The sequence below is a fragment of the Phragmites australis genome, chromosome 11 (genome assembly GCF_958298935.1).
Source record: "Phragmites australis chromosome 11, lpPhrAust1.1, whole genome shotgun sequence".
Taxonomy (NCBI): Eukaryota; Viridiplantae; Streptophyta; class Magnoliopsida; order Poales; family Poaceae; genus Phragmites; species Phragmites australis.
In genome coordinates, this window is record NC_084931.1 from 2597418 (window position 1) to 2623440 (window position 26023).

A 26023-nucleotide genomic window follows, 5' to 3' on the forward strand; every position below is an offset into this window, starting at 1 on the left:
AAGTATTAAAGAATGAAAAACAACCCATTGGAAGGTCCGGTGCTCTGAGGATGAATCCACCGGAGCATTTTACAGAGAGAGGCTGTAAAGACTCAGATGGCTCAAAATAACTCATCGGAAGGTCCGCTGATGGATTTGAAGGCATACCGGAGTGTCCGATGTTCATAGAGGCATTGAATGGAGTTCCAACGACTAGTTTTTAAGGTTGTACTCACTGGATAATCCAATGTTAGTACTATTGTTCTCACCGGATCATTCGGTGTTAACATCTTTTCTAAGTTGTTGGGAAAATAACCAATTGACGGGTTTGAGGCTATAAATACCCCTCCACCCAGTCCTTTGAAGGCGTGGCATGCTGCTGGAGTTTAGAGAAAGCTCATATACACTTGAGAAGACATCCAAACCATCAAAGTGCTTAAAGTGATCATTCAAGACAAAAGCATAAGGTTAGATAGTGTTTAGTGCTTATAGGCTTAGAGTGAGTTGTAGCTAGATGTTGTAGCTTGAAGAAGGGATTAAGGAGTGATCCTAACTTATACCGAGAGGTACGACGACACCTTAGAGTCTTGGTGACTCGTCGTCATCTTGGGCCTTGGTAGCTCAAGCTTGTTGACTCTCTGACTTAGTGTGGAGCGACAGTAAGACACGTGTACAGGGACATGAAGACCCTTGCCTTAGTGGCTTAAGCTCTGAAGTGATCACGACGGCAAGTGATCGGAATAGAGGCTAGTGGTGAGACCTTGCCTTAGTAGCTTGGTGTCTCATCCGGCTTGAGACCTTATCTTGGTGGCTTGGTGGCTCAAGAGTCATGACCGGGTGTTGACTGAGAGCATATCTTTGGTGAAGCTCCAACGTGGACTAGTAGTGGTATTCATGCACGAGATAAAAATCTCTTATACCGAGTTTGTATTTCTATCTTATTTACGTTTTTGCATTACATACTTGCAATTTACCTTAGTAGGTTACAATTCTATTGAGCGATAGAGTAGACACTCTAGATAAATTTAGAGCATATTTAGATATAAATTGAGATATGTTTATCTTGTGAAGTTTTTGGAGCCATTTTGATTTAGGTTTCTAAATATCCTAATTCATCCCCCTCTTAGGATGTCACCGTTCTTCACAATTGGTATCGGAGCTTCGTGCTCTTGATAGGCTTAGCATCCTAGAGTTGTGACATCCGGGGTTAGGATGGATACCCATAGTGCTCCACATGTCGATGTTACAAATTTTTTTCATTGGAAAATTCTAATGTCTTGTTATTTGTAAGTCAAGGGTCTAGAAGTTTGGACAATCACCGAGGAAGGGATGAGATCTCGCATCACTAATAAGGAGAGACAATTAGATGCATTAGCAAAGAGTATCTTTTTATCATCTTTCAATGTTGATGTATTTAATCGTGTTTATTCTCTCACCAATGCACATGATATTTAGAATAGTCTTATTGAATTACATGAAGGCACAAATGATATACACAATGAGAAATATTATGTGCTTGTTACTAAGCTCAATAGCATCGAACAATTTGCTATGAAAGTGCTAATAACATATACTCATGTTTGAATATTCTTATCAATGAGATTAATGGGTTAGGTTTGACGCAAACTGATGATAATCAAGTGATGAGAAGAATACTTCAAGCTCTTCTTTCAAAGTACAAATTGATAGTCTCCATCATCTACGACAAGAACGACATCAAGAAGATGATTCCAAATCAAGTGCTCAGCAAAATCACCACCTATGAGATGATCATGAACATGGGGTGGAAACCTCTTCCTCATCCGATGCCAAGAAACTTACTTTTACAAGCAAGAAAATATCATACCCACACATGAAGGCGAAGATGAGAAGACAAGAGTAAGAGTCAAGCTCAAACGAAGATGATGGAGATGAAGAGAGCAATGAAGATGATGAACAAAGCACATCAGATGATGAACAAAGCACATCAAGTGATGAAGAAATAGACCCTGAAGTCACCAAGCTCATCTCTCAAGTGGAGAAGAACATCAAGAAGATTAATGCCAATATTGATCATCGAATCTCAATGAAAGACTTGGTCAAAACTATTGATCGCATCAAGAAGGAGAAGAAGACCAAGAACAAGAGATAGATAAGGTAAAGAGCCAAAGCATTTACAAGCATGAGAAGATGGGTGAGTGAAGATGAATATTCAATCTCAAGTGATAAGAGCTTTGCCACCCACTCCTCCAAGAGAAACTCTTTCTCAAGGTCATTATCACTCAAGTCGTCATCACGTAAATCATCACACAAGTGCCTTATGACCAAAGATATGTATATCGATGTAAGTAATGATGAATACGATAAAGATTCTCCCTCCTGTGATGATCTCCTTTATTTGATCAATGAACAATAAAGGGTCCTTAAGAAACAATAAAAAAGTTTAAAAAATTCAATGTCCTCAATGACATTCGTGCTACCTTTGTTTCTAATTATGAATAATTATTGAGCAAATTTAATTTGCTAAACAAGGAGCACGAAGAGCTTAAGATAAAATTTGAGTGCATTGAATCTCATTCCAAAGCCCATTTGAAGCAATCTACCTCTCTTTTAATTTTAATCCTAAGGTTGATGCATGCGCTTCTTGTGATGATTTAATTAATTTATTTAGCTCATCCCTTTGCAATGAGATATATTTTGAGAATATTCTTATAGAAGTATCTAATGAACTCATTGCATAATAAAATAATGAGCTCAAGCAAGAAGTAAAAAAATTCAAGGAGGACTTGGCAAGATTAAAGGATAAGAACCATGTCCAACCTGCTCAAGATAACCATACTAACATGGTAAAGAAGCTTGCAGAGGGATCCACCGTGACATGCTTCAAATGTCATAAAAGAATGCCACAAGTCCTTCCAATGCAAGCAAGTCAAGAAGAAGATCAAGGAAAAGAAGAAAATCGTAAACGTCTCGAACAAGACCTCCAACATCTATACCAAGCCCAACTATAAGACTAAGACCAAGACCAACCATTACAAGCTCAAGAAGAAGAACAATGGCAAGATGGTTACACATATAGTTGAGAGAAAGGACCGAGGGTAGAACCAACCTATTTGGGTGCCCAAGGAAGTCATCACCAACAAAAAGAGATTCCAATTGGTATGGGTTCCAAAGAAGACTTGGAGCTCGAGGCGGTTATGGGGATTTGGATACTTGACTCACAAGATGAATTGAAGGTTCAAGCAATTAAGCTAAGTGTACAAGATTAAGCGTATTAATGAAGATCATGATCATCATATATCCAAATCCTCATCCAAAGGTAATGAGATAATAGTAGCTAGACTTTTGCTCATGCTTTTTGAACCATTTCATTGTTTAGAATTGCATGTGTATATTTTAATTTATTGCAATATCTAGTGTAGATTTTCATATGGTAGGTTGCTTGCGTTTCTCTCTTTCTTATGAGCAACCTACATGGTTTTTTAGTTGTAAGTTTTTTTCATGATGCTAGTTTCACAATTGGTATCTTTTATGTGCCATGATATAATGTATATGATAAATGTCCATTTTTATTAATAACAAGTACATATAACTCGCAAGTATTCAATACTTATATGCACACATTTAGACATATCTTTTGTAGTCTTATGGAGAAATCAACACAATACTTAAATGCTTCAATTGATATCATTGTCAATTTATTTCTACATTTAAACTACCTCCATGCATAATATGACTTAAACTTCCTACATCTTCTTACTATCTAGATGTGCATATATTACTATATTCCTACAAGTGGTATTCACAAGTGGGTCTCATTATATGTATGCACATATAAAGAAAGAGTTTAGATTATATCATATGAGTTTCATGAATTATGATCCTTGTCTGTCTTTTTCAATTGGTATCATTTCATTGCATCATGATTTATGAAGCTATCTCCCATGTGTTCTAACGTTTTTTCTTGAGTTCAACATATGTTTGTAGCCCTTCTTGAGATTATTGATAAAAGGGGAGAAGTTTGATGACCAAAGTAAGAAGTAAGATACAAGATATCTAGGAATGCCGAAGTTGATAAAGGGAGAGAAGAAGAAGATACAAGAAGCAACATGAGACACCTAGGTTGAAAAAGGGGGAGAAGTTCTTGCATTTGTTGATCAAGAGAAATAGTGGTAATGGAGAAAGGGGAGCCACAATAAAGGGAGTCTAAATGGTAAGAATATACATCCGAACAATGTGGTAATGCTTTGTGTTCTTTATAACTGGTATCATTTATTATTTACCACTTGATTTGGTTGTGTTGTCATCAATCACCAAAAATAGGAAGATTATAGCAAAAATAACCCTATTAGACTATAATTGTAATTTTGGTGATTAATGATAATATAGGCATTGGAACTAATATATTTGTTAAGAATATATATTAGTAGGTCTCATGGATACAATAATCAAGAAGCCACCGCAGCTAGGATAAAGTTTGATTGAAGTGAAGAAGTCCTAGGAAGATTTGACCTCACTAGATGGTCCGATGTTCAGGGGTTGAACTCACATGAGTATTTTGTCCAGAGGCAAAGTGAAGGCTGATGACTTTACCGGATTGTCCGGTGTTCTGTGTGTTGAACTCACCGGAGTGTTTCTGACAAAGGAAGATAAGACTAAGGACCTCACCGCGTAGTTCGGTGATCTGCACTGGGTTACACTGGAGTATTTCCTGCAGATAAGAATACAAGTGCAGAAGATTGAAGATCAACCCACCAGATAGTCCGATGCTTGGTTTGTGCACACTAGATTATAACACCGGAGCATTTCTTGCAGCGGTGACTACAAATGTTGAAGAATGAAGAACAATCCACCGGAAGGTCCGGTGATCTGAGGATGAATGCACCGGAGCATTTTACACAGAGAGGCTGCAAAAGCTTGGATGGCTCAAGATAACTCACCGAAAGGTCCGGTGATGGATTTGAAGGCCCACCGGAGTGTCCGGTGTTCACAGAGGCATTGAATGGAGTTCTAACGGTTAGTTTCTAAGGTTGTACTCACTGGATGATTTAATATTAGTACTACTGTTCTCACCGAATCATCCAATGATAATAGCTTTTCTGAGCCGTTGGGAAAATGACTAGTTGGTAGGTTTGATGATATGGATACCCCTGAAGGCGTGGCATGCTTCTGGAGTCTAGATGAAGCTCATATACATTTGAGAAGACATCCAACCTAACAAAGTGCTTAAAGTGATCATCCAAGATGATTAAGTACAAGATTAGAGAGTATTCAGTGCTTGTAGGCCTAGAGTGAGCTGTAGCTAGGTGCTACAATTTGAAGAAGGGATTGGGGAGTGATCCTAGTTTCTACCGAGAGGTACGCCGGCATCATGGAGTCTTGGTGACTCATTGATATCTTGGACCTTGGTGGCTCAAGCTTGTTAATGGCTCAAGCGACGGTAAAATACGTGTACGGGGACGTGGAAACCCTTGCCTTGATGGCTCATGCTTCGAAGTGATCATGGTGGCAAGTGATCGGAAGAGAGGCTAGTGGTGAGACTTTGCCTTGGTGAATTGGTTGCTCATCCTGCTTGAGATCTTGCTTTAGTGGTTTGGTGGCTCAAGAGTCATGACCGGGGCTGACCAGGAGCATATCTTTGGTGGAGCTCCAACGTGGACTAGGGGTGATATTCATGTCATCGATACCACGGAATAGAAATCCCTTATGTCGAGTTTGTCTCTCTATCTTATTTACATTTCTGCATTTACATACTTGCAATTTACATTGCTAGAGTAGGTTGCAATCCTCTTGAGCGGTAGAATAGATACACTAGATAAACCTAAAACATATTTAGATAGAAAATTAGATAGATTTATCTTATGAAGCTTTTAGAGCCATTCTAATTTAGATTTCTAAGTATCATAATTCATCCACTCTTAAGACGTCACCGTCCCTCGTACTTTCTCCTGCTCCTTCCTGATACCTGATGGTTGCTACTGTGTGCTCATGGTCCAAGTACTCCTCGTGCACCCCGTCTTCTTGCTCCCTATTCCCGCTCTTGGTGCTTGCCGCTTCCATGCTCTCCGTTTTCCTCATCCTTCTCCTTGCCGCCAAGGGCGACCTATTATATACATTGGTATATAGATGTACATCCAATAATTTCTACAGAAAAATTCACAATTAGTAGGTATAATTTATAAATATATTTTTTTAACAAAATATATACTTGTGATTGGGTTAGATTATACATGTTTGACCATCAGCTCGCTAAATAGTCCAAGCTGTCCCAATCAAGTTGTGCTCTCCTCCCGACCCATCCTGTGTTGGGCCGGCCTGCTCCCTCATTGCATGTTGGCCCAAGTGCACGACTGAAAATACATAGAGCCATCAGCACATCAAAGTGTACTCGTCTTGTTTATACATTCTATACACATACCTTCCATATAAACTTAACCATATTATAGAACTTGACATCACAGTCTATAATGCACCAAAAATATATTAACCAGTGTAAATGGCCAAATCACCGCCCACCACACTTGTTACAGAAACTAAGAAGTGATCAAACCAAATCTTCGACTGGAGCTCACTCCTGACACCAACAACTCCTAACACATGTACCTACATTATTATATTCTCTTAACTGGGTAAAAACAAACCCTACAAGCATACAAAGATAACATGAATCGACTTTTAATCTCTCAAAAGATTGCACCCGCTAGAGCTAAATCGTGGCTCGCGAACTTGTCAATGATTGTTAGAGGACCTACGAGTCAGTCTTGAAGATTAATTTAGTCATGCCCACGTGATCAACTTTCTGTTTCGCATGCAAAAATGATATCATTTTTTAAACATCTAAAATATCCTTGTCAATCTAAACAGATAGTTTCAGCCAAACCAAACAAACAAATATTACTTCAGACAAATCCAAAATGTGATAAAATCCACTGTAGATTCTCTAATTCACACCATAATGCATTAAAAAATCAATAGTGATCTCGTTTATAATTTTTACAAGAAAAATGCAACGATGCAAAGTTATCTAAATAATGATATTTTTAGGTGATATTTCTAGATTGAAAAATATCTAAGCGGAAAAGAGATTGAAATCATGAAATCCAGTGGTGATCAATATTCTTTTATTCTTTGAGAAAGAAATCCCCGGTTCTTTCCTTGATTTCTGCACTTATTTTTGTACAGCAGAGCGCGGAGCTAGCACTTGTTTGATTTGGTCTTGCGAGTTTAATCGCTACATGCTGATATGAGAGTAATCGAGTGTTATCAGAATCCTAACCCTTCTTAGAGCATCTTCAACCGACTACTCATATTTGACCTTTTATTCCTTTTATTTAGGTACTCCTCATCTATATTTCATCCTCTACTTCTCAGCGCGTTCCAACCGACCCCTCATATTTGACCCCCTATATTCGAATCACCTCTATTTTATTAATATCTGATAACTCTCTTTCCCCTCTCTCTTCTCTCTCCCCTCTCTCCCTCTCTCTCCAGAGCCTCTCTCCTGACGCCGACCAGAGCTCCATCTCTCCCCGCTCCTTCTCTCTCCCTGACCTCCCTCTCCTCGAGCTCCCTCTCTCCACGCCTCCACGGCACGGGCGGGCGGGTGAGGGGGCGACGACGCAGCGGGTGCGGGTGCGGGGAAGCGCCGGTGGGCAGGTGCGGGGCGGCGCGGGAAGGGCTGTGCGCGGGCGCGGCGGCGCGGGTGAGGGGCCGGATGAGGGACCAGATGAGGAGCCACTAAATGTAGGAGGTGAGAGAGGAGATTTAAGGGCTGCTCAAAGAAAGGAGACCGGATAGAGGGTTAGTTGAAGACCGATTTTCCCTCAAATATAGGATAGGGGTGGGAAGAGGATTCGATTGTAGATGCTCTTACACTACTACATAATCAGGGGCGTATGAATATCGCGTATTATTCAACTACCATATTAAATAGAATATCAAATTTATTAGATCTGATTAATAATATCGCCTCATTTGTATCTGAAGCCACATAAAAAATACAAATGTTATTTCCCCGACATTAGAGAGAATGGCTCGAAACGTTTTCTTGATTGTGGTTCCTTTTTGTTTTCTTCTCTTGTTTGGTTTGTACATAATACTTTGTTCTTTCTATTTACACATAACATATAATCCGTAGGGGCAAACCCCTCCCGTTCTCTCAAAAAGAAATACAAATGCAGATGAAGTACAACTTTCTCTTTTTTTAGTCTATAGTCACCTTATGCTTTTGGGGTGGATCTCGCTAAATCTTTTGACTATAATTGATACAGATTTTGCACTTGTGCTCAAATCTAGGAGAGTAGTTTTTTTTTCTTTTCTTTTTTTAAGAGGAACTAGGAGGTTAGCTTTTTTTAGAGGACTAGGAGGTTAGTTTGTTTTTAAGAGAACTAGGAGGTTAGCTGTGTGGTGGAAACTGAAGGGGCCCCTTTCTTTTCTTTTGTTGATGACATTGAATTTTGCTCCACTCAAAAGAAGAAAAAAAAAGATGAAATTGCATTTTGTTACGGGCTGGAAGAGGAAAATTAAGTTGGATTTGTCGCGCTGGTGTTGGTGTCCCGACGGTTTGGGTTATTTCCAGTAATTACCTTGAATTTTCATCCTAAAAATACTATTACAGCATCTCCTATCACTATTACAGTGTCTCTTATTTTTTTATCTCCAACAGTTATTCTATTTCTTACATTCTACTACTTCTTTTCTCCCTCCGGACCCACCGGCAACCTTTGTCTACATTACTGCTGCAATATTGGTACAGTATTTTTCCTCTACTCTACAGTGCTCCGTCGAATTACAGCGCTGGTACGGATCTTTTAAGATGCTACAGTCAACCGTAAAAATACTGTTTTAAAGGTGCTACAGTAGACTGTAAATTTGAGAATTCCGTTGGAGTTGGCCTTTTACTGGGCTGCCCGCATCATCAGGACTGCATCCTGACGCCAGGAGGCAGGAACTAGGACTTATGCTGTCCGTTTCAGTTTCATTAGGCGAAATGATTTTGGTCAGATCCTTCCAAAATCCGATAGTATAGATTAAATATATCCGATAGTGATGTTCAAGGATTAAAATTTTATGAATTTCAGAGCGGACGATATATCTAATTTCTAAATTTTCTTTTAATGATATATAGAATCCACGTAGCGGAGGAAAAAAAGATCAAAATTTTGATGAAATTTTACGAATTTTGATCTTTTCATCGGTAAAAAAAATTATAAAATGGAATTAAAATCCCTGGCAGAGTGAGATGACTTAATGTTATATATATATATATATATTATATATATCGACCATGCAGTAGTCCCGTCTAGAAATAAAAAATTATAAAGGTGCATAATATAAAAGCTACCCGCCATTATATTTTTGGGGGCAGGTACTTGGTTCACGTGTCCGATCGAGTATGGATTACAACGCTATTAGTGCCAAATTTAAAAGCCAAATTACACGCAAATCCATTAATTCACTCACGCATATAAGTAGCAAGCTAGAATAATATTCCGAGTACGTGCTTGATGACGGACAAGATGGGTTACTGGTTTCCGGCGGCGAACGCGTTCATCTGTTCCTGGAACTCGGGTAGGTGCCGCTCCTCGACGCACATGGTCATGACGCGCGCACCGGCCTTGGGCGCGGGCGGCGCGCCGATGATGGCGACGGCCATGAACGGGTGGTACGAGAAGGGCACCACGTGCGCCGGCGCGCCCCACCCGTAGTCCGCCTCCAGGAACCCCAGCCGCGTCCAATCCGACACGAACAGCGAGTCGTAGGTGAAGGTCAGCTCGTAGGGGTCCCGCTCGAACGCCCCCGCCGCCCACCGCGCGAAGTCGGACGCCAGCCGCGCCTTGGCGTCCCGGATGGTGCGCACCACCTCCACCACGTCCGCGCGCGCCACCTCGCCGGCGGCCCGCGTCGCCGCCACCGGGTAGAAGCAGTTGCCGTAGAACCCGCTCACCGCCGTGCCCGGGAGCAGGTGGCGGGTGTTGGCGAAGAAGCAGGCGTGCACGGGCCGCGCGGGGTCGTCGTCCTCGAGGTTCAGCGCGCGGGTGCGCGCCTGCCAGGTCTTGGCGACGCACACATCGAACGCGGAGCAGCGCTGGCCCGTGGCCTCCAGGAACCGGGACTTGACCTTGGCGATGTGGGCCGGGCTGAGGTCCACGGTGAAGTAGCGGAGGTCCAGCAGCTCCAGCCGCGGCGGCGGCGCCGGCATCTTGGGCGGGTCCGGGATGAGGTCCCGCGCCCAGACCGGGGTCACGCGGGGCTTGGGCAGGCCGCGCGCGTAGTCCGCCACGGCGTTGATGAACTGCCCGGCGCCCAGGCCGTCGGCGATGGTGTGCACGGATATCAGACCCACCACGAAGCCGCCGCATGTGAACTCCGTCACCTGCACGCACGCATGTCAGTGTCAGCCATCATCGGCTCATCGCATTTTTCTTAGGCTAAAATATTTATCTTTTTCATCATGGTTAATGTATAAGAACATCATTAATTGTAAGAAAATAGAGTTGGTTATGCATGTCCGGCAAGTACATTCACGAGAGATGGCAAGCAGATGCAGGGTTCGGTAGCAAGAGATAAGATCAGCCGTGGCCGTGGACATTCAGTCAGTAGAGGTGAAAAGGCTGAAAGCTACGTGGCCGATCGAGTCTACCGACAGACCTGCATCTTGACCTTTTTCACTCACGATCCAAGCCTCAAGTTTCTTGCGTAAGTCTTTCGACAAGCAACGAGTTGATGGATCACTAGAGTTACTGAAGATTTGGTAGACTATATAGTAAGCATGATTTTTTTAGAAGTGTGAGTGTATGCGTGCTTCTGTTGCAAACATGAATTGGTGATGACCATAGTACGTGGCAGTCCCACTCAGTCTATAGGGGTAGAGTACCGCACTATTTGTGGTATGCGTGCATGGATGAATAATCAGGCGCTGTCACATAGTGCTGACTCAGCATCAAATATCCATTAATTTTAGCTTTTCTCTCTCTCTCTTGGTTATTATTGCTTGCACCGGCGAAGCTACATATGTGTTGGGTGGTGGTAAACAAACGAAATCCTTTGTTAAACCTAAAATTACCAACTTTAAACAACAAAGTTACCTATATTGCTACGTGTGTGCATCACCGTCATATTTATTCTAGGTTCGTCACTGATTGCTTGTATTATGTGAAAAATATTCGGATAGAAAAATCATGGCCCGTGCTGAATGATTAATGGCTATGCTCAGCTCTTCAAAAAAAAAAAAAAAGGAAAAAAAAATCTTTGGTCGTCTGTTGAAGAGTTGCTAGTAGTACAGTATACAAATCTTTTTGCAGCTGCGAACAGCTTTGAGAAGGAGGTATACCTATCACAAACACACATAGGCTCGTTCTTGAATGTACTTTAGTGGATCGCAGGCACCTCTCCATAGCAATTACCAAGTCTTTTCACCTCTTTAATTATTCCATTTTCAAGTGGGGGAAACCATAGAACAAAAACGCCTTAAGCTATCATTGCGACTAATACTGCCACCTAACTGTTATCCACTTTTCCTCTCTTTTTATTTAGGAAAAAAAAGAGAAAATAGGATATGTGCCATTAATGGCTAGTGTGCATTGGGCACAACAAGGAAATTACCAAAGCAAAAATAAAAAATAAAAAATAAAGCAGGTAGCTAGCCAAGCATATGTATCTGCAAACATCACCACCAATGTTGGTTGTGCCATAAACAGATGTATCACCACCAACGTTATGCTATCTGGTAATCAATCTACATATGTGTGTGCTTGACTAATAATCCTTTACCCGAAAGCAAATCGATCACCTTAACTAACGTGTTAACAACGACCGTACGCCTGTTGATGGTAGCTACGTACATAAATCAACATGCTGTAAACATGACGTAGGCACCAATGTCATCTAATCTTACTCCTGCAAGCTCTTCTTTTTTAGACGATGAAAGATCCAAACTATTAATGAACTAATTATACAATTTAATGGCGAATCTTCCCTCTCTATTTTGCCCCAACGTACGTGTGTATTACTTACATGGGAGATGTTCTTCGGTTGATTGAATTTTATGAAAGTTAATAGTTATGGCTCACAGCCTTCCTTCAATCACCTCTTGCACCGTTTTGTCTCCAGCGACTACCGACGTCGTTCTCTCTGTTGTGGTCCAGCGATGCCGCTCGCCAGCCCTGCCCTGCCCTCCTCCTCTGTGTCAGGCCACTGATTTCTCTCTCCCCCACAGCCGGCCCTTCAGCACCACCGCCGGCGACACCCCTGTCACCCGTTGTCACTGCCTTGCTCTGAAGACTTTATATAATTTCACCTTTAATTCCAAAAGAAGTTTAAAACTAGTATTACCTACTTTTTCTCTTCTTCATTTTTCTCGGTCGACTAGGTCGTAGTAGCTTGTCACTATGGTAGTTGTTGCAGTATGCACGTACGTGGAATGATAAAAAGAAAAGCTATATAGCTGCTTTTTCTGCCATGATGCTCGATCATTGTCGCACCTCACCTACCGCCTGCTCCATCTCTGTTGCTACACTGTTCTGGAAAGGACTGGGTAATGGTAGTGGCCGTGCACGCACGCATGACAGTGGTAGTGGCAGGGAGATCTCGATGGCACAACTGCATGCATGCGCGCCAAAGCATGCATTTGGTTATGCTTGCGCGCTCGCTACCTTCCACCTGTTATATAGCTAACACACACAAATGAACTTTTTTTTTAGTCATTACCTCCGTTCTCTTTTACTTGTCATTTAAGACATCGACACGATCTCTAATAAGCAGTTTGACTATTACGTTTAACAACTACATTTTGCTAAATATTATATCATTTTCATGTGCCAAATTTTAATAGTTTTGTGTATATTAGTAGTCAAAGTTTCTAAAAATTTAACTACACATATTTTAGAATAATATCTATTTAAGAAGGTGGTAATACTGCCTAATGAACTTACTAATTGCGTACGTGTGGTCCTTTCCTAGTACTCATATTTGCAGACACACGTACGGCTGTGGATGAGATCAAGAGGAGCTAAACTGAAGCTTTTTTTTATGCGTGCTTTATTAAAAGAACGTATACTCTCTCTCTCTCAGTTCTTTATTAATTCTTTGTCGTTTTACGAATCGCAAAAGTGTTCTCTTTCTTCTGTTTATCATTATACGATTCCAAGAAGAGATGCCGCTAAAAGTTCACTCATTAATCAAGAGAAAATGAGAATAATCCACGCCATTTATATTCGTATAGATAGCAAGATATGGACGTTAGTGTTACAACTCTTATAAGCGCATAATTTAATACGAACGTATATAGGGCAGGAGTATATTTGTATTTAGCGGATATAAACTGCAGTTTTAAACTAGCCGCGGAATTGTGCCAGCAATATATATAGCTAGTTCTTTGGAAGGTGCGAGGTTCTTTTGGAAAAATTGTACCAGCACAGTTTCAGTAAGTAGCAAGTACAGTCCCTATCATGAGACGTGAGATGTGGCGCCAACGATTCTTAGCTTCGAAAGTTTCACTTTTGCGCAACTTTTTTCTGTTTCTACATTCGTTTAGTACTATATGTTCTTAATTGATGCATGTTCAAATTGCATGGTCAAGGCGTTTTTTTAACATTACATGCGCAAGCCTATGAATAATGGTGAATCTGTCTATTACTGCATGCATGTATAGTATCTATATATCTCTTGTGTTATGCTATTTTTTTTACTTCTTTTATATCTTAGATTGATTTTATGTGTGTAAAATATGTGTGTAGTTGCTAGTATAATAAGACACGCTTTCTAAATTTCAGACGTCCGAAATATAGAAGCGTGAATCAGATGACGGCGACCGGTGAGGTTTAGGGTTGGGTGAGGAGGTTTTCAGGGTCGTCGGTGTGCTTTTCGGTCTTAGAGTGATGTCTGGGGAAGCAGGTCAGCCCGACGAAGGAGGCGGGTGCGGGGGCGTCGTTGGCCACCAGCGGTGGAGGACAGCTGGTGGGCCAGGGTGGGGTGGGGGTGTCTCGGTGTGTCAGGTTAGCGCGGTAAGGCTGCGGGAGCAGACCCGACAGTGTCCTCGTTGTCAAAGATGGTCAAAGGCGGACGGGGCAGGGAGCATGGCGAGGCAAGGGCGAGTTACAGCGCAAGCGAGGCTGTGGACAGAGGTTGAAGATGGTTGTGAGATATTGAATATCCATTCAATGACTCATAGCCGTCGTTTGAAATTTTTCAAAAACATACGCCTGTTTTTAGAATCCACCATACTAAAATGAACGTACTGTAATACGTACCTGCATCATGAGCGGCATGTCGAGTGGGTTCACGTCGGGCGCCGGCTCCGGCAGCAGCTCCTCCTTGGGGATGAGCATGGGGTGGTCCAGGTGCTTCACCTCCTCCAGGGTGCACGCGGCCACCGCCTCCACGAACCACGCGCCCTCCCCCGTGCACGCCACCCGCGCCTCGCCCTCCTCCTCCACGAACCGCCCCGCGAACGGGTGGTAGTCCACCAGCGCCTTCCCCAGCGCCTCCCGCAGCGTCTTCGCCGGCGGCTCAACGCCTTCGGCGGCGCGCGCCGCGGCGCCGTCGAACACGTGCAGCGACCGCACCAGGTGGCGCAGCCCCGCCACGCGGTCGATCACCGAAAGCCGCAGCGTCTCCCGCGGCGTCTCCGACGACGGCCCCACCAGCGACCTGCTCGTCCTCGTCACCGGGAACCCAATGCTCCCCATGCTGCACACACGTACTTGTATCTTCTTTTCGCGTGATCAGTTTGCTACCCTTTGATTGGTCGTGTACGGTACGTGAGCTAGTGTGTTTGTGTTCATGATGAATGCGAGGAGAAGGCATATATATAGGCCCAAGAGGGTGTCCATGACCACAAGTGATAGGAAATTAATTAATAATCGTGATTACTTTGTCATTTAATTTATTGGTACGAGCATATCATCAAGTGTGGTGTGGGTACGCTATTTTATGTGTGGTAGGTGAAGGAGGACTGATCGGCTCCACGCACTCAATCCACCAGGAAATACTGGACCGGTCACGCTGTTTCGATCGTCCGGTCGAATAATCAATTGCTCGGATTAAGGGCAGATCTACAGAGGCTGTGGGTTTTCCGTTAGAACTCCATTGAAGATTAGAGGTGGAAGAAAAAAAGGAAGAAGAGAAAGAAAAAAAGATAAAAAGAGGTGAAGGAGAAATAAGAGAAAGCTCCCTGCTCGTTGGGTTTGTGTCCGCGCATGGATCAAATCCAATAATTAACAGAAGATAGAAATATCTGTCACCATCTATTTCTACAGGGACCGGGGGGCTTACCGGCTAGAACTCCATCAAAGATAGGTGGAGGTGAAGAAGGAATAAGAGAGACCTTCCTACCCACTGGGTTTGCATCGCTACCGTTTGGATCATATCTAATTGGCAAAAGATACAAATAACTGTCACGGTCTATTTCTATCCACTACGGTCTAATTGTCAAATAGAGAATCAATCGATGTACCATGCACAATCTTTCTCCCATCAATTTGCAAATGTCGTCTACGGTAAGTGTAGGTGCCGTGCAACCCCACAATATACAGCAGCTAGTGCAAATCTGTGGCCCGCAGTAGCTGAATGCGACTATTCTGTATTCGTTTCTTCGACCACATGCAGTCATTATCAAGAGGCTATATGTAACTTTCACAAAATTTTTCGTAGTAATACATTTTCTCTACGCACAGAGAAAGTGTGTTTCTAGCGCTTTAAAACAAGACAATTTGTTAAAACGTGTCCACGATCGAACCCGTGTAGACATCTACCTGAACATTAGAGACGAAATAAAGTTACACACTATATGCGACCTCACATCGTAAACACATATACTTGGATTGAACGAATCCGTAAGAATAATTCTTTAAATATTTGTAAATTTTCCAGAGTAAAATCCTATATATGGTCAAAGCAACAAACGTAGCATTGACTTCGACTTTGAGAAGTAAAAAATATTTATCATCTTTCTTACTAGGCAATTAGAGTAAGTCCCCCTAGCTAATCTTCTCGAGATAGGCCATTATATATATTGCTTCAGCTGTTTGTGCTAAGGCACGGCAATAACCTTTGATATGATGCTTGATCGATTCTTTCCAAGCTACGCATTACTTGCCGTGAAGAAAATAATTAGATAAGTTGCTTCCTGATCGACGGATAGAATTTTGAAACGAGTCTCTGGTCCACTCACAATTCACAATGCTTGTTTAGTGATGGCGTGGTAGGTTGTCCCCTCTACAGCAATGAGTAGCGAGCATCATCTTGCCATCGCATGCTGCTGCATCGATTTGTCAGTGACTTTTCATCTTCCCACTTCACGCTTGGGCCGTCGTAGATGATGCAACAGTTGAATTAGCTCACGGCCGGACAAAAACCTAAAGGCTAACACACGATCGGACAACGGAGAATTCTCTCACACTTTCGCTGTAACCAGCCGCAGCACTCATAGGTAGGTGAGGAATGAGAAATTTGACAAAACATCTGGACCAGATTATTTATCGAACGGGGATAAAAATCAGATCGATATATGCATCGATCATTTCGGTTGGATTTTGGAGGTGGATATTTTTGTTGACCTTATTGTTGGTGGACAAAAGTGATGTCGGTCTACACGGAATCTGTAACAGATATATGAAAACCTAGTGCATTGACAACTTGGCGCCATGATCAGGACCTTGCTTGTGAATTTCCAGCTCGATCTCCGGCCACTATTCCTTATTTTTAGTGTTCCATCACATTCATCTTGCAGCGGTATGTAGTTAAGCATTCACAATATTACTTCTACATAGATTTAGTTTCAACAGAAAAAAAAACGATGTCTGACATAGCCCTGAGAACATTCGCATGGAAACTATTCCCTTTTTTTTGAAGGTAGCAAGAAGGCAGTTAAGACTCAGGATGAACGATAGATATTCTTTAGTTGTATTTCGATGTAAAAACATAAGTGTGGACTGTGGTGTCTAACTAACAAGACATATATAGCTTTGATTTGATGAACGAACTACATGCTTTGAAGCCTTTTGGAATCGCACTGAAAACTGAAGAAATACAGCAACCTTGAAGCCCCAATGCAGTACACTCAGTGTAGCCCCACCACAGATATGGTGCATGAATGGGTAGTTTATATGTTAATATAACAAGGCAATCAAGAGTCACTCAAGCCAGGGCAGATCCAACCACTACTGCTTAGCAGTCAATGAAAACTCCTAAAGCTACTTCCTCTCCCTTAATTTTTTTTTATAGATGAGAAAGAGGAAGAAAATAGAGAATAAGAGAAAAAAAGAAGATGGATAGAGAATTGAACGAGCCCCTACCTACCATCTATATCTGCCACTGACTCGGAGAGAAATGACCACTGAAAACCCACTGCCCACAGATTTATTCTATCGGTGGAAATGCTTGCACAGTTCAATCCGGGCAGAAAGTTGTCGCAATTTCTTGAGTGAAAAAAAAAAAATCAAAGTTGTGCATACCTAGACTACCCTGCGCCTAAGAATTTCAACAAATTGGATTGCTGGACATGGACGGGTAGTGATCGAATATGTTTCCACAAGTTATCGTGACTTTCTTCTCGTGCGTGTAACTATTTTATTATTTTTCTATCACATAGTTACGATAGAAACTGGATATTTATCTTTTTAATTTTCTTTGTTGAAGGTTATTAGTGATGTGCCATAACTATGACCCATCACTAATGATTAATTTTGCTAAATTTTGTCGAGGGTTATAATTTGATAGGTGATCCGGAGTGCATTCGGTAAAACAAGCATAATTTTCGTATATGGACTCCGATTTTGATGTTTTTACTCTACGGACATCTTAAAAAAAGTTACATTCGTTTCTCCCCGACTTTGTCGGGTTCAGAGAATTTTTTGAGGTAAAAAAACGGTTTGGAAGAGTGGGATTTTGGGGGGAGAAGGAGAGTGGGGGCTTGAGAGGGAGGGAGAGTTCTTTCTCCTTTGCTTGGCCGATTGAGGAGAGAGGGAGCACGGGAGTAGAGGGAGGGAAAGAGAGGGGAAGCAGGTGGGTGCTGCCCAAGTGAAGGGAGAGGTGGTGGGGCTGGCCAGGTGGGTCCACATGTTAGAGAAAATGGTCTATTTTAACTGCGGATTCCATTCTTTTCTTTCCCGAAATTCTTCTCTCATCGGATTAACTTTAAATGAATTGCACTAGCATTCTTAAATAAAATTACACAAAATTAAATATTATGCTTAAGAAGCAAGATTATGCTTAATTACGTGATTACGAATTTGAGACGTGACAGCTTGTTAATCGGTTTTTGTCTAAAGGGGTGGCACCCTTCAAGAGCTACAAGCACTTGAAATAGAAAGATTGAGATGCTTTTGTGCAGATGAAGAGCTTAGAGCAGTTCATAAAGGAGTGTGAGGAGAAGAAGCTGCTTCGATCTAGGAATAAGGACAATCACAGGACCGACACAACTGGGTACGTGGGGAAAAGGGCAAAATGGCAGACAGATGATGAAAATGTAGCCAGAGAAGGCCGCAAAAATCCTTGGTTGCAATTTCTAGGATGATCACGGTCATATTTACGTGCAAGGGGTGAGCTGTCCGAAAGTAGAGAAATCACATTCATAAACAGCGAAACCCAATCAATTGCAGAAAAAGTAAAAGAAAAGACAATCAAATCTAGCCAAGATTCTTTCACCGGGGTCAGGGAACATGATGTTCTCTAAGCGGCGCTGGGAAAACCAGAGCACACAGGTCGAGTGCGAGGTGTATCCAATTCTCAAGGCTTGAAATACGGTTTTTCCGAAAACCTCAGAATGTACAAGAAGAGGAAGAGGTCGGGTGCAGTGGACAAAGATGCATTGACACAGGACATCACCTGGAAAGTTTATACAAATATCATGGGGCAGCTTGCAGCAAAGGGAATAGAGATTTCCATCCAGAGGAAGCTAGGCTCGGAACTGTACGGAAGAGTAGCCGTGCCTCCAAGGAGGTTGATCAACCAACAGCTCACGTGACTGAGATGAATATGATTGATCTACTAGAGGGGTCCACACCTTGCCGCCTTTTAATCAGTCCTGGCGGGTATTACATCGAGATTGCAAGGGGCCAGGTGCATCCAAATGTCCGTATCTTACATACGGTCCCGATACGTGCTGGCTATGCCGTGGTTACGGTGGACATGGTACATAACAATGCCATCGATTATGTGTTGGAGCTCCCCCCCCCCCAAATGATGAAGTCACAACTCTGGGTGAAACGCTTCGTCAAAGGATCCAGTGGAAGAGGGGTGACATCATGGTCTCTAGTGCATCTTAGTTTAGACGAGCTTCAAGTGCACCGCCGCCACGCCCCTCACTTCCAGAGAAGGTAGCTTCATCCAGAGAAGGCAACTTCACTACCTTCTCCTCCGCATCCGGTAGCCTTGCTTCTAGCTCCAATTCTATCTCCCCCAAAGATCCTAAAGAAGAAAGAAAAGGGAGCCAAGAAGAAAAGCTCTAAGAAGAAGCTGCCGAAGAGGTCGAACGCCATTGTATTGACGAAGAAGTCCATAGACATTGGAGCAGCGTGGACTGGTGCCAATACAAAATTCCAATATGCGAAGCCCTTGATGACGGTAGATGACCTAACAAGGGTGGGATAAGCATGCGTTGACCTGCATAATTACTATATGCAGACTTCTAGAGACACCAATACTCAAGCTATAGTCATGCAGTACAAACGACGACATTTGTTAACTGAAGGTGGCTACTTCCTTATGGGTTTCAATGACTTATACAACCTCTTCAACCTTGATACCATGGATGTATCGTTATTACGGATGTTCACATTGTAAGTCCCTTGAAAATTGACATTCATTAATTAACGTCACTAAATCTTAAATCTAACTATATCCTTATCCGTAGATACTTGATGAAAGAAACAAAGAAGAACAAGGAGCTCGTAAGATTTCTTGACCCTAAGGCCATTACAATCTCGATCATCCAATCTCACCCTGACTACGCGTTGGAATATATGGTCAAGATAATCCAACAATATTCCAAAATAGACTACCTATTGGGCGCCCACAATATTAGTGGCCATTGGATCTTACTGGTCATTTGCCTCAAGTGGAACTTGGTGTGGTACCTCGACTCATCAAGACCAGTAGGACGAAAAGGCAAACCTGGAGAGTGTGATTACAGAACTGTAAAAGGACTTCTTGATGTGTAAGTTCTGCCTGGATTAGTTTACATATTTGACTTTTCTAAATATTCAAATGTTTCCTAATTGATACCTCTTTATGCAGGGCTTTTGATAAGTACATTCGAGCTGATCCTAACTACAATGCGAAAGACAACCATAGACTCACACACAAGACCGGGTTTGCGGTAAATGCTACCAAATGCTCTCTGTTGCTAGTTTCTTTCCTTTTGATCTAACAATAAATTTTTCTTTTTCTCAGATCCAGCAACAACCACCCGGCAATGCTTGCAGATTTTATGTTGTGTGGAACCTGCTCCTCACAACCCGAGCAAAAGATATGAAATCTCTTGATGTAAGTTCAATACAAGATTGTTTGTAACTAATTTCAATAATTAGTTTAATTTCATGATAACATGACATTAATTATGCGTCAAATTATGCAGGATTTTTCAACTTGTTTTTTCGACAATGGTGCAATCTCGGAGATTCGACAACGAATCACCGAGTTCATGTTATCTGGAGTCATCAGCCCACACGGTGAGTTGCACTGTAGAAACACTGGGTTGTGAGGTCTTATGTAATATGAATTGATTGTAAATTTGCAACATTTGCGACTTTGTGATGAATTCAATGAAACTTTATAACTTTTATGATTCTGTGATGAAGTGAGTTCTTATATAAGTGTGTTTGTCGATATGGATGATGCATTGTTGTTGCTTGCAGGGAGAAGACGGCTATCAAATTATGGCTATGCTCCAGGATGCAGCTAGAAAACAGGATAATCCCGCAGGATAACCTACACAGAAGTGACAGATAACCTATTTACCCGTCACTTATGTTAAAACATAAGTGACGGGTAATGTGTTCGGATAAATATAGAAGTATAAGTAATAGGTAAATAGATTGTCCATCACTTATGAGTTCAGATAAATGACGGGTGAAGAAGTTACCTGTCTCTTTTGTCTTCCTTCCAAGCATATAGGGGACGCTCATAGATGACGGGTCACGATTTCGACCCGTCATCTATGACATTATTAGTGACGGGTCCTTATACGTAACTTATTATTAGTCATCAATGACACGTTCAGGTGATATATGTGTTACCCATTATCCATGACGATTATCATCCGTCATCTATGATCTTTTTTCACGTAGTGAACATTATGTCTCGTGGGTTAATTTTATGTTTAACTTGTCAATCCTGATAATACTTTTGCTAAACCCTAATAGATACATTCAGACAACCGCACAACACACCAACTAAACGGAAGGTGGATTTTGAGCATGTATAGTTTTGTAGCACTTCGCATGTTGGGTATCGAGCTGCACCCGAAAGTTGGACTAAAGCCGGCCAGCGACCTATCAGAAAGCAAAAGGCTAGAGAAGTGCCTCAAGCCAGGAACAATGGCTAGCCGCAGGGTTCCGCATGGGCACAACTTCGCTGACACTTATTCGTTCTTTAATTTTTAGAGAGACAAAGCAGATGCAGACACTCGATAGACGCTAATATAGTGCCTGCATGTAGGTTATTTGTTAATATAGATACTAACATTTTTTACATTGCTGGTCAAAATTTTATCACTAAATCTTTCAAATATCAACGATCAAATATATATTAGTACATGATATATTTAAAGTACTTTTGACGACAAATCTGACTAAACTTTAGCTATTTTGATTAATTAAATATTTTAAAATTATTGTTGGCCAAAGTATGAATAGTAAAATCAAAAGTGTCAGTTATTCTTAAACGGAGGAGTATATAAAGAGTCAATCAAGCGGAATTGACCACTGAAAACCCACTGGTTCCAAGTTCCAACTTGCAAGTGCAATAGGCCAATAGCCCACAGATCCATCCTATCGGTGAAAATGCTTCTATAGTTCAACCAGGTGAAAAGGTTGTGCATCCCTAGAACGTCAACATATTGGATTGCTGGACATGGACTGGTGATCGACCAGCTAGGTTGTTGGCACTTTGCACCTGGATTCGAACTGCACCCGAAAGATGGGTTAAAGCGCCGGCTGGTGACCTACTACGTGTCTACGTTATTGCTACATATCGCCTCACTCGATCGGTGTCTCGAAAGCAACAAACAATGGCTAGCTGCAGGGTCCGCATGCATGTGCACTTCACTAACGTTATTCGTTCTTCTTAGAGACAAGACAGACACTTGACACACACTGAACACGCACACCACGCTTATGGGTGTGTGTGGCTGTGTCTCTTGCGCTTAGAGTATGTCTCTTGCGCTTAGAGTCTAGAGTCCTGAAAAGTGTTTTTTTTTCACTCCTGCAGAAATTTTTGTACAGCCGGTTTAAAATCCCGTGCAGGACCATTTTTTAATCATCTGTGAAAAAAATCCTGTATAAATCATTAGTACAGATAGCTCGGTAATTAAGCCATCTGAACTAGTGAAATAGTACATACGGCTCGATATAGTACATGTCTGAACTAGCATAATAAGTACACACGACTCGTTATCTGACTCGTCTAAAATAGAAATTCAGCTCATCTGAAATTCATCCCCATTTGATGATATGCGTCTCATAGAACCAATCAATCCGAGATACAGTAATCTCACGGATAAGCGAGGCACTTGTGCAAGCAAAGCAAGACTGTAAGATCAGATTCAGAAATAAGAAAAAAAACGAGGCAATTGCCCTTCTTCTCATTAAATTGTCAGACCATAGAAATTCCAGCACCAACAACTACAACTAGAATTAGACTAGACCCTGCCTAAATCTAATCACACCATAAATAACACAACACTAGATATACAGAAGACAAGAACACCACCACCACATAACTAATAAGATCATATCAGCGCTTGTTACTTCTTGGGGGACTTGGTGGTAACCTTCTTGGGTGCCTTGTACTCGAGGACGGCGACGAGGTACTAGAGGACAACGGCCAGGTAGATGGGGGCGCTGGTGCCCACGCACTGCGCGTACTGGCCCTTCTTGAGGTAGTACCCGATGCGGCCGATGGGGAACTAGAGCCCACCCTTCACAGACCGTGACACCGATTTCTTCTTTGGGCCGCACAACTTCCTCCCCGCTGCCGTCGCCTTCTTTAGCTTGCCATCGGCGCCGTCCATCTCATGGGATCTGAGAGGATTTGGAGGTGGAGAAGGGATTAGATTGGGTTTTTTATGCGATTTGATTTGGATGGGCTTCGTTTATAGGATTTCGGGGGAGAGATCCGCGTGATGTGGGGTGGTAGCCGTTCGATTTGATGCTAAGCTAACTGCGGGGATTGTAATTTTGGGGGTACGATCCATGGGAGGTCCCAGCGGGCCAATCAGGAGTGAGAGAGCAAACAGCCATTTGTACTAATGTAAAATGTCCCACCTCCTCCGGTCATTTTCTTAGACCGTTCCTGTTTGGAGCTGTCTGTGATATTTATTTTATCACGAACGGTTTCAAATACGATCCATCTAAATTAATGTTACATACAGTTCCAAATTAAAACCGTCTATACTAAAAACATCCCACCACTTCCGGACACGTCTCGTCATCTTTGTAGACAGCTCTTGTTTAGAGCCGTCTGTGATAATCTTTATACAGATGTCTCTATAGAACTGTCTATACAAAAACGTCCTATTAAATTATTTTTTATAGTGCTTAGTGCAAAATTTATAGGCTTTGTTTGGATGTTTTTCTACAGTTATATATTGATTAATACATTGCACATGATTAATACATGGCAGCGGCGGAAGGTTTTGGTTTTGGGGGAGAGAACGAGGGATCCAGTCAAACCATATCTCAACTGAAGCATCACACGAGATGGACGTAAATTAGCTGCAAAAATGATAGAGAAAAAAAGAGAGAGCAAGTGTGTCAATGCCAAATCGTCAACACAGGTGAATCCAGTGTTATATTCCGAAATATCCCCTATTACCATATGTTTGCAATGGAAAAACTCCTTCCATTAAAAAAAACATTTTGAACATTCACGTGTTTTCCAAAACACACATTTGGATTTACTTCTTGTGTCAACGTATGTGGTGTTTGATTTTATAGTGCGAGCAGTCAGCGTGGTCCAAGTGGCTTAAATGACGAATGGGCCTTGAGCTTGAAATGTAGTGGTGAGTTTTAGGTTGTCAGGGAGGTATGTGATATCGTTATGTTATGTTTTAAAGTTATTATTTTTTTAATTTTATATATCTATTGTTAAAATGTTGTGCCCGTCGTTGGTGTGTGTGGCTATGCGTCTCTTGCACATGGAATTTCTCACACACCTAGAAGGTGATCACCCGCTTCCCCCACTGAGAGCGCACATGGATGTATATTGCGCTCTAGTGAGCTGAGTGGACGCACCGGACTCCCAGCCATCTGGTCCACAGCCAACTTCCGGTTACATCAGAGTCTAGATTCCTGAAAAGTGTTCTTGTTTAGTGCGAAATTTGTAGACTTTTTTCGAATGTTTTCCTACAGTTATTGATTGATACACATTGCACAAGATAGTATCCTCTTGTAATAACTTTTAATTTACCTTACCCAGTGAGTGCAGGGAGCAAAAATATCCCAGCACTCCGAGCCATGACATGTATGATGTGAACATTGTACCTTATTGACATCATGAAGTCAGAAACCATCGTCTAATAGCTAGAGGTCACACCAAGCTAGGCAGGATCTTTGCTTCTCATTACCTAATAATCTACCATCAACATGTACCACACTAGAGATGCGATATGGATGGTTCATGTTGCTGTTTATGAAACTGAAAATGTAGAGATCGATTGGTATGGTCGCATCTAAGTGGTTGCATGTATAGCTAAATTGTTCAACGACTGGTCATCGTCAGAGAGACAATTTAGGAGGGGGACGTGTTGTTGGTAAGGGATGGGATCCCCTTGCCAACCACTAGCTACCTAGCTAGACTAGAGTGATCACTTGTCTCACTTGGACATATAAACAGATAATTAGGTTTTCATGAGCTAGATAGATAATTCACTCTAATTTGCTTTGATTTTGATTTTAACATGATTGATTTGCCTTTTGTCCCTATTACACTTATGTCTAGCTAGCAAGGTAGCTCTTCTTTAATTTTTTAAGGCACGTTTCTGACGAGGAGGGATCTCTAATTTATTTTATTTTATTTTGTGCCATCAAATTAATATCTAGAAAATCATGTCCACAATTAATCATCTTTTAATAGTAAAAATCTAGCGATACCCCTTTTTTAAGAAATACTGGGACTTCATTACTCAACGTTTTCGAGTAATTCACCCGTTACAATACCAGCTCTCTCCTCTCTCTATATATATAAATAATTCTGCACAAAAGGGGAGTTAACTGATAGCTTAGAACCTATCTTAGCAAACTCATGAACCGCCGAGTTGCACGCGTCTCCCATACTGGGCTACACAATTATTAAAACAATTAAGTTGCCATTATAGGATCTTAGTTTTTTTACACTACTATAAAATCGGTCTTTTATACTAATCCATTAAGATAGGCATCATTGTCGGTACATAAGTCATACGAAAAGAATCAGTCATCGTGACTTATGAATCGGCAGTGATAAAGGTCATCACTATCAACCGATGGCTTAAGCTGACAGTGATGCCTAGCTCCCTCATCACTGTCAACTTAAGCCACCGACCGGCAGTGATAATAGTGCATCAATGTCGGTTGGCTATATGAGCCGGTAGTGATATCTCGGCTATATAAAAATCACCCTCTACTTCCCCAAGCTCGGGTATAACAGAGAGGAGCTCTATTTTTACTCGGTGACGGTCATTTTTTGGTCACCAAGGTCTTGATGGCTTCAAAATTTTGAGTAATCCTCGTGCTCTAGGTGTTACAAGGTATATAACTTTATCACCAATCTGTTTTTAGTTGAATTTTATTTGTTAAATTGCTCTAGATTTTGAAATGATGGAGATGAATATACGATCATGATGTTTTAAGATAATGTAGATACAATT

General features: G+C 41.8%; 1 protein-coding gene across 1 annotated transcript; it reads right to left on the minus strand.

Moving 5' to 3' along the window:
• Nucleotides 1-9260: 9260 nt before the first annotated feature.
• Nucleotides 9261-14750, minus strand: LOC133884424 (acyl transferase 4-like). The gene is made up of 2 exons (XM_062323823.1): nt 14208-14750; nt 9261-10333 (listed from the first exon to the last, which is right to left on the minus strand). The coding sequence occupies exons 1-2, from the start codon at nt 14643-14645 to the stop codon at nt 9482-9484; spliced, it is 1290 nt and encodes a 429-aa protein (XP_062179807.1). The 5' UTR covers nt 14646-14750; the 3' UTR covers nt 9261-9481.
• Between the last annotated feature and the right edge of the window lie 11273 nt (nt 14751-26023).

Bases quoted from the DNA above. Each gene is read 5' to 3' on its own strand.
- LOC133884424 (XM_062323823.1), bottom strand. From the start codon at position 14,645: ATGGGGAGCATTGGGTTCCCGGTGACGAGGACGAGCAGGTCGCTGGTG. The intron at 10,334-14,207 runs GTACGTATTACA...GCGTGCGTGCAG, and splicing joins ACATGCCGCTCATGATGCAG to GTGACGGAGTTCACATGCGG.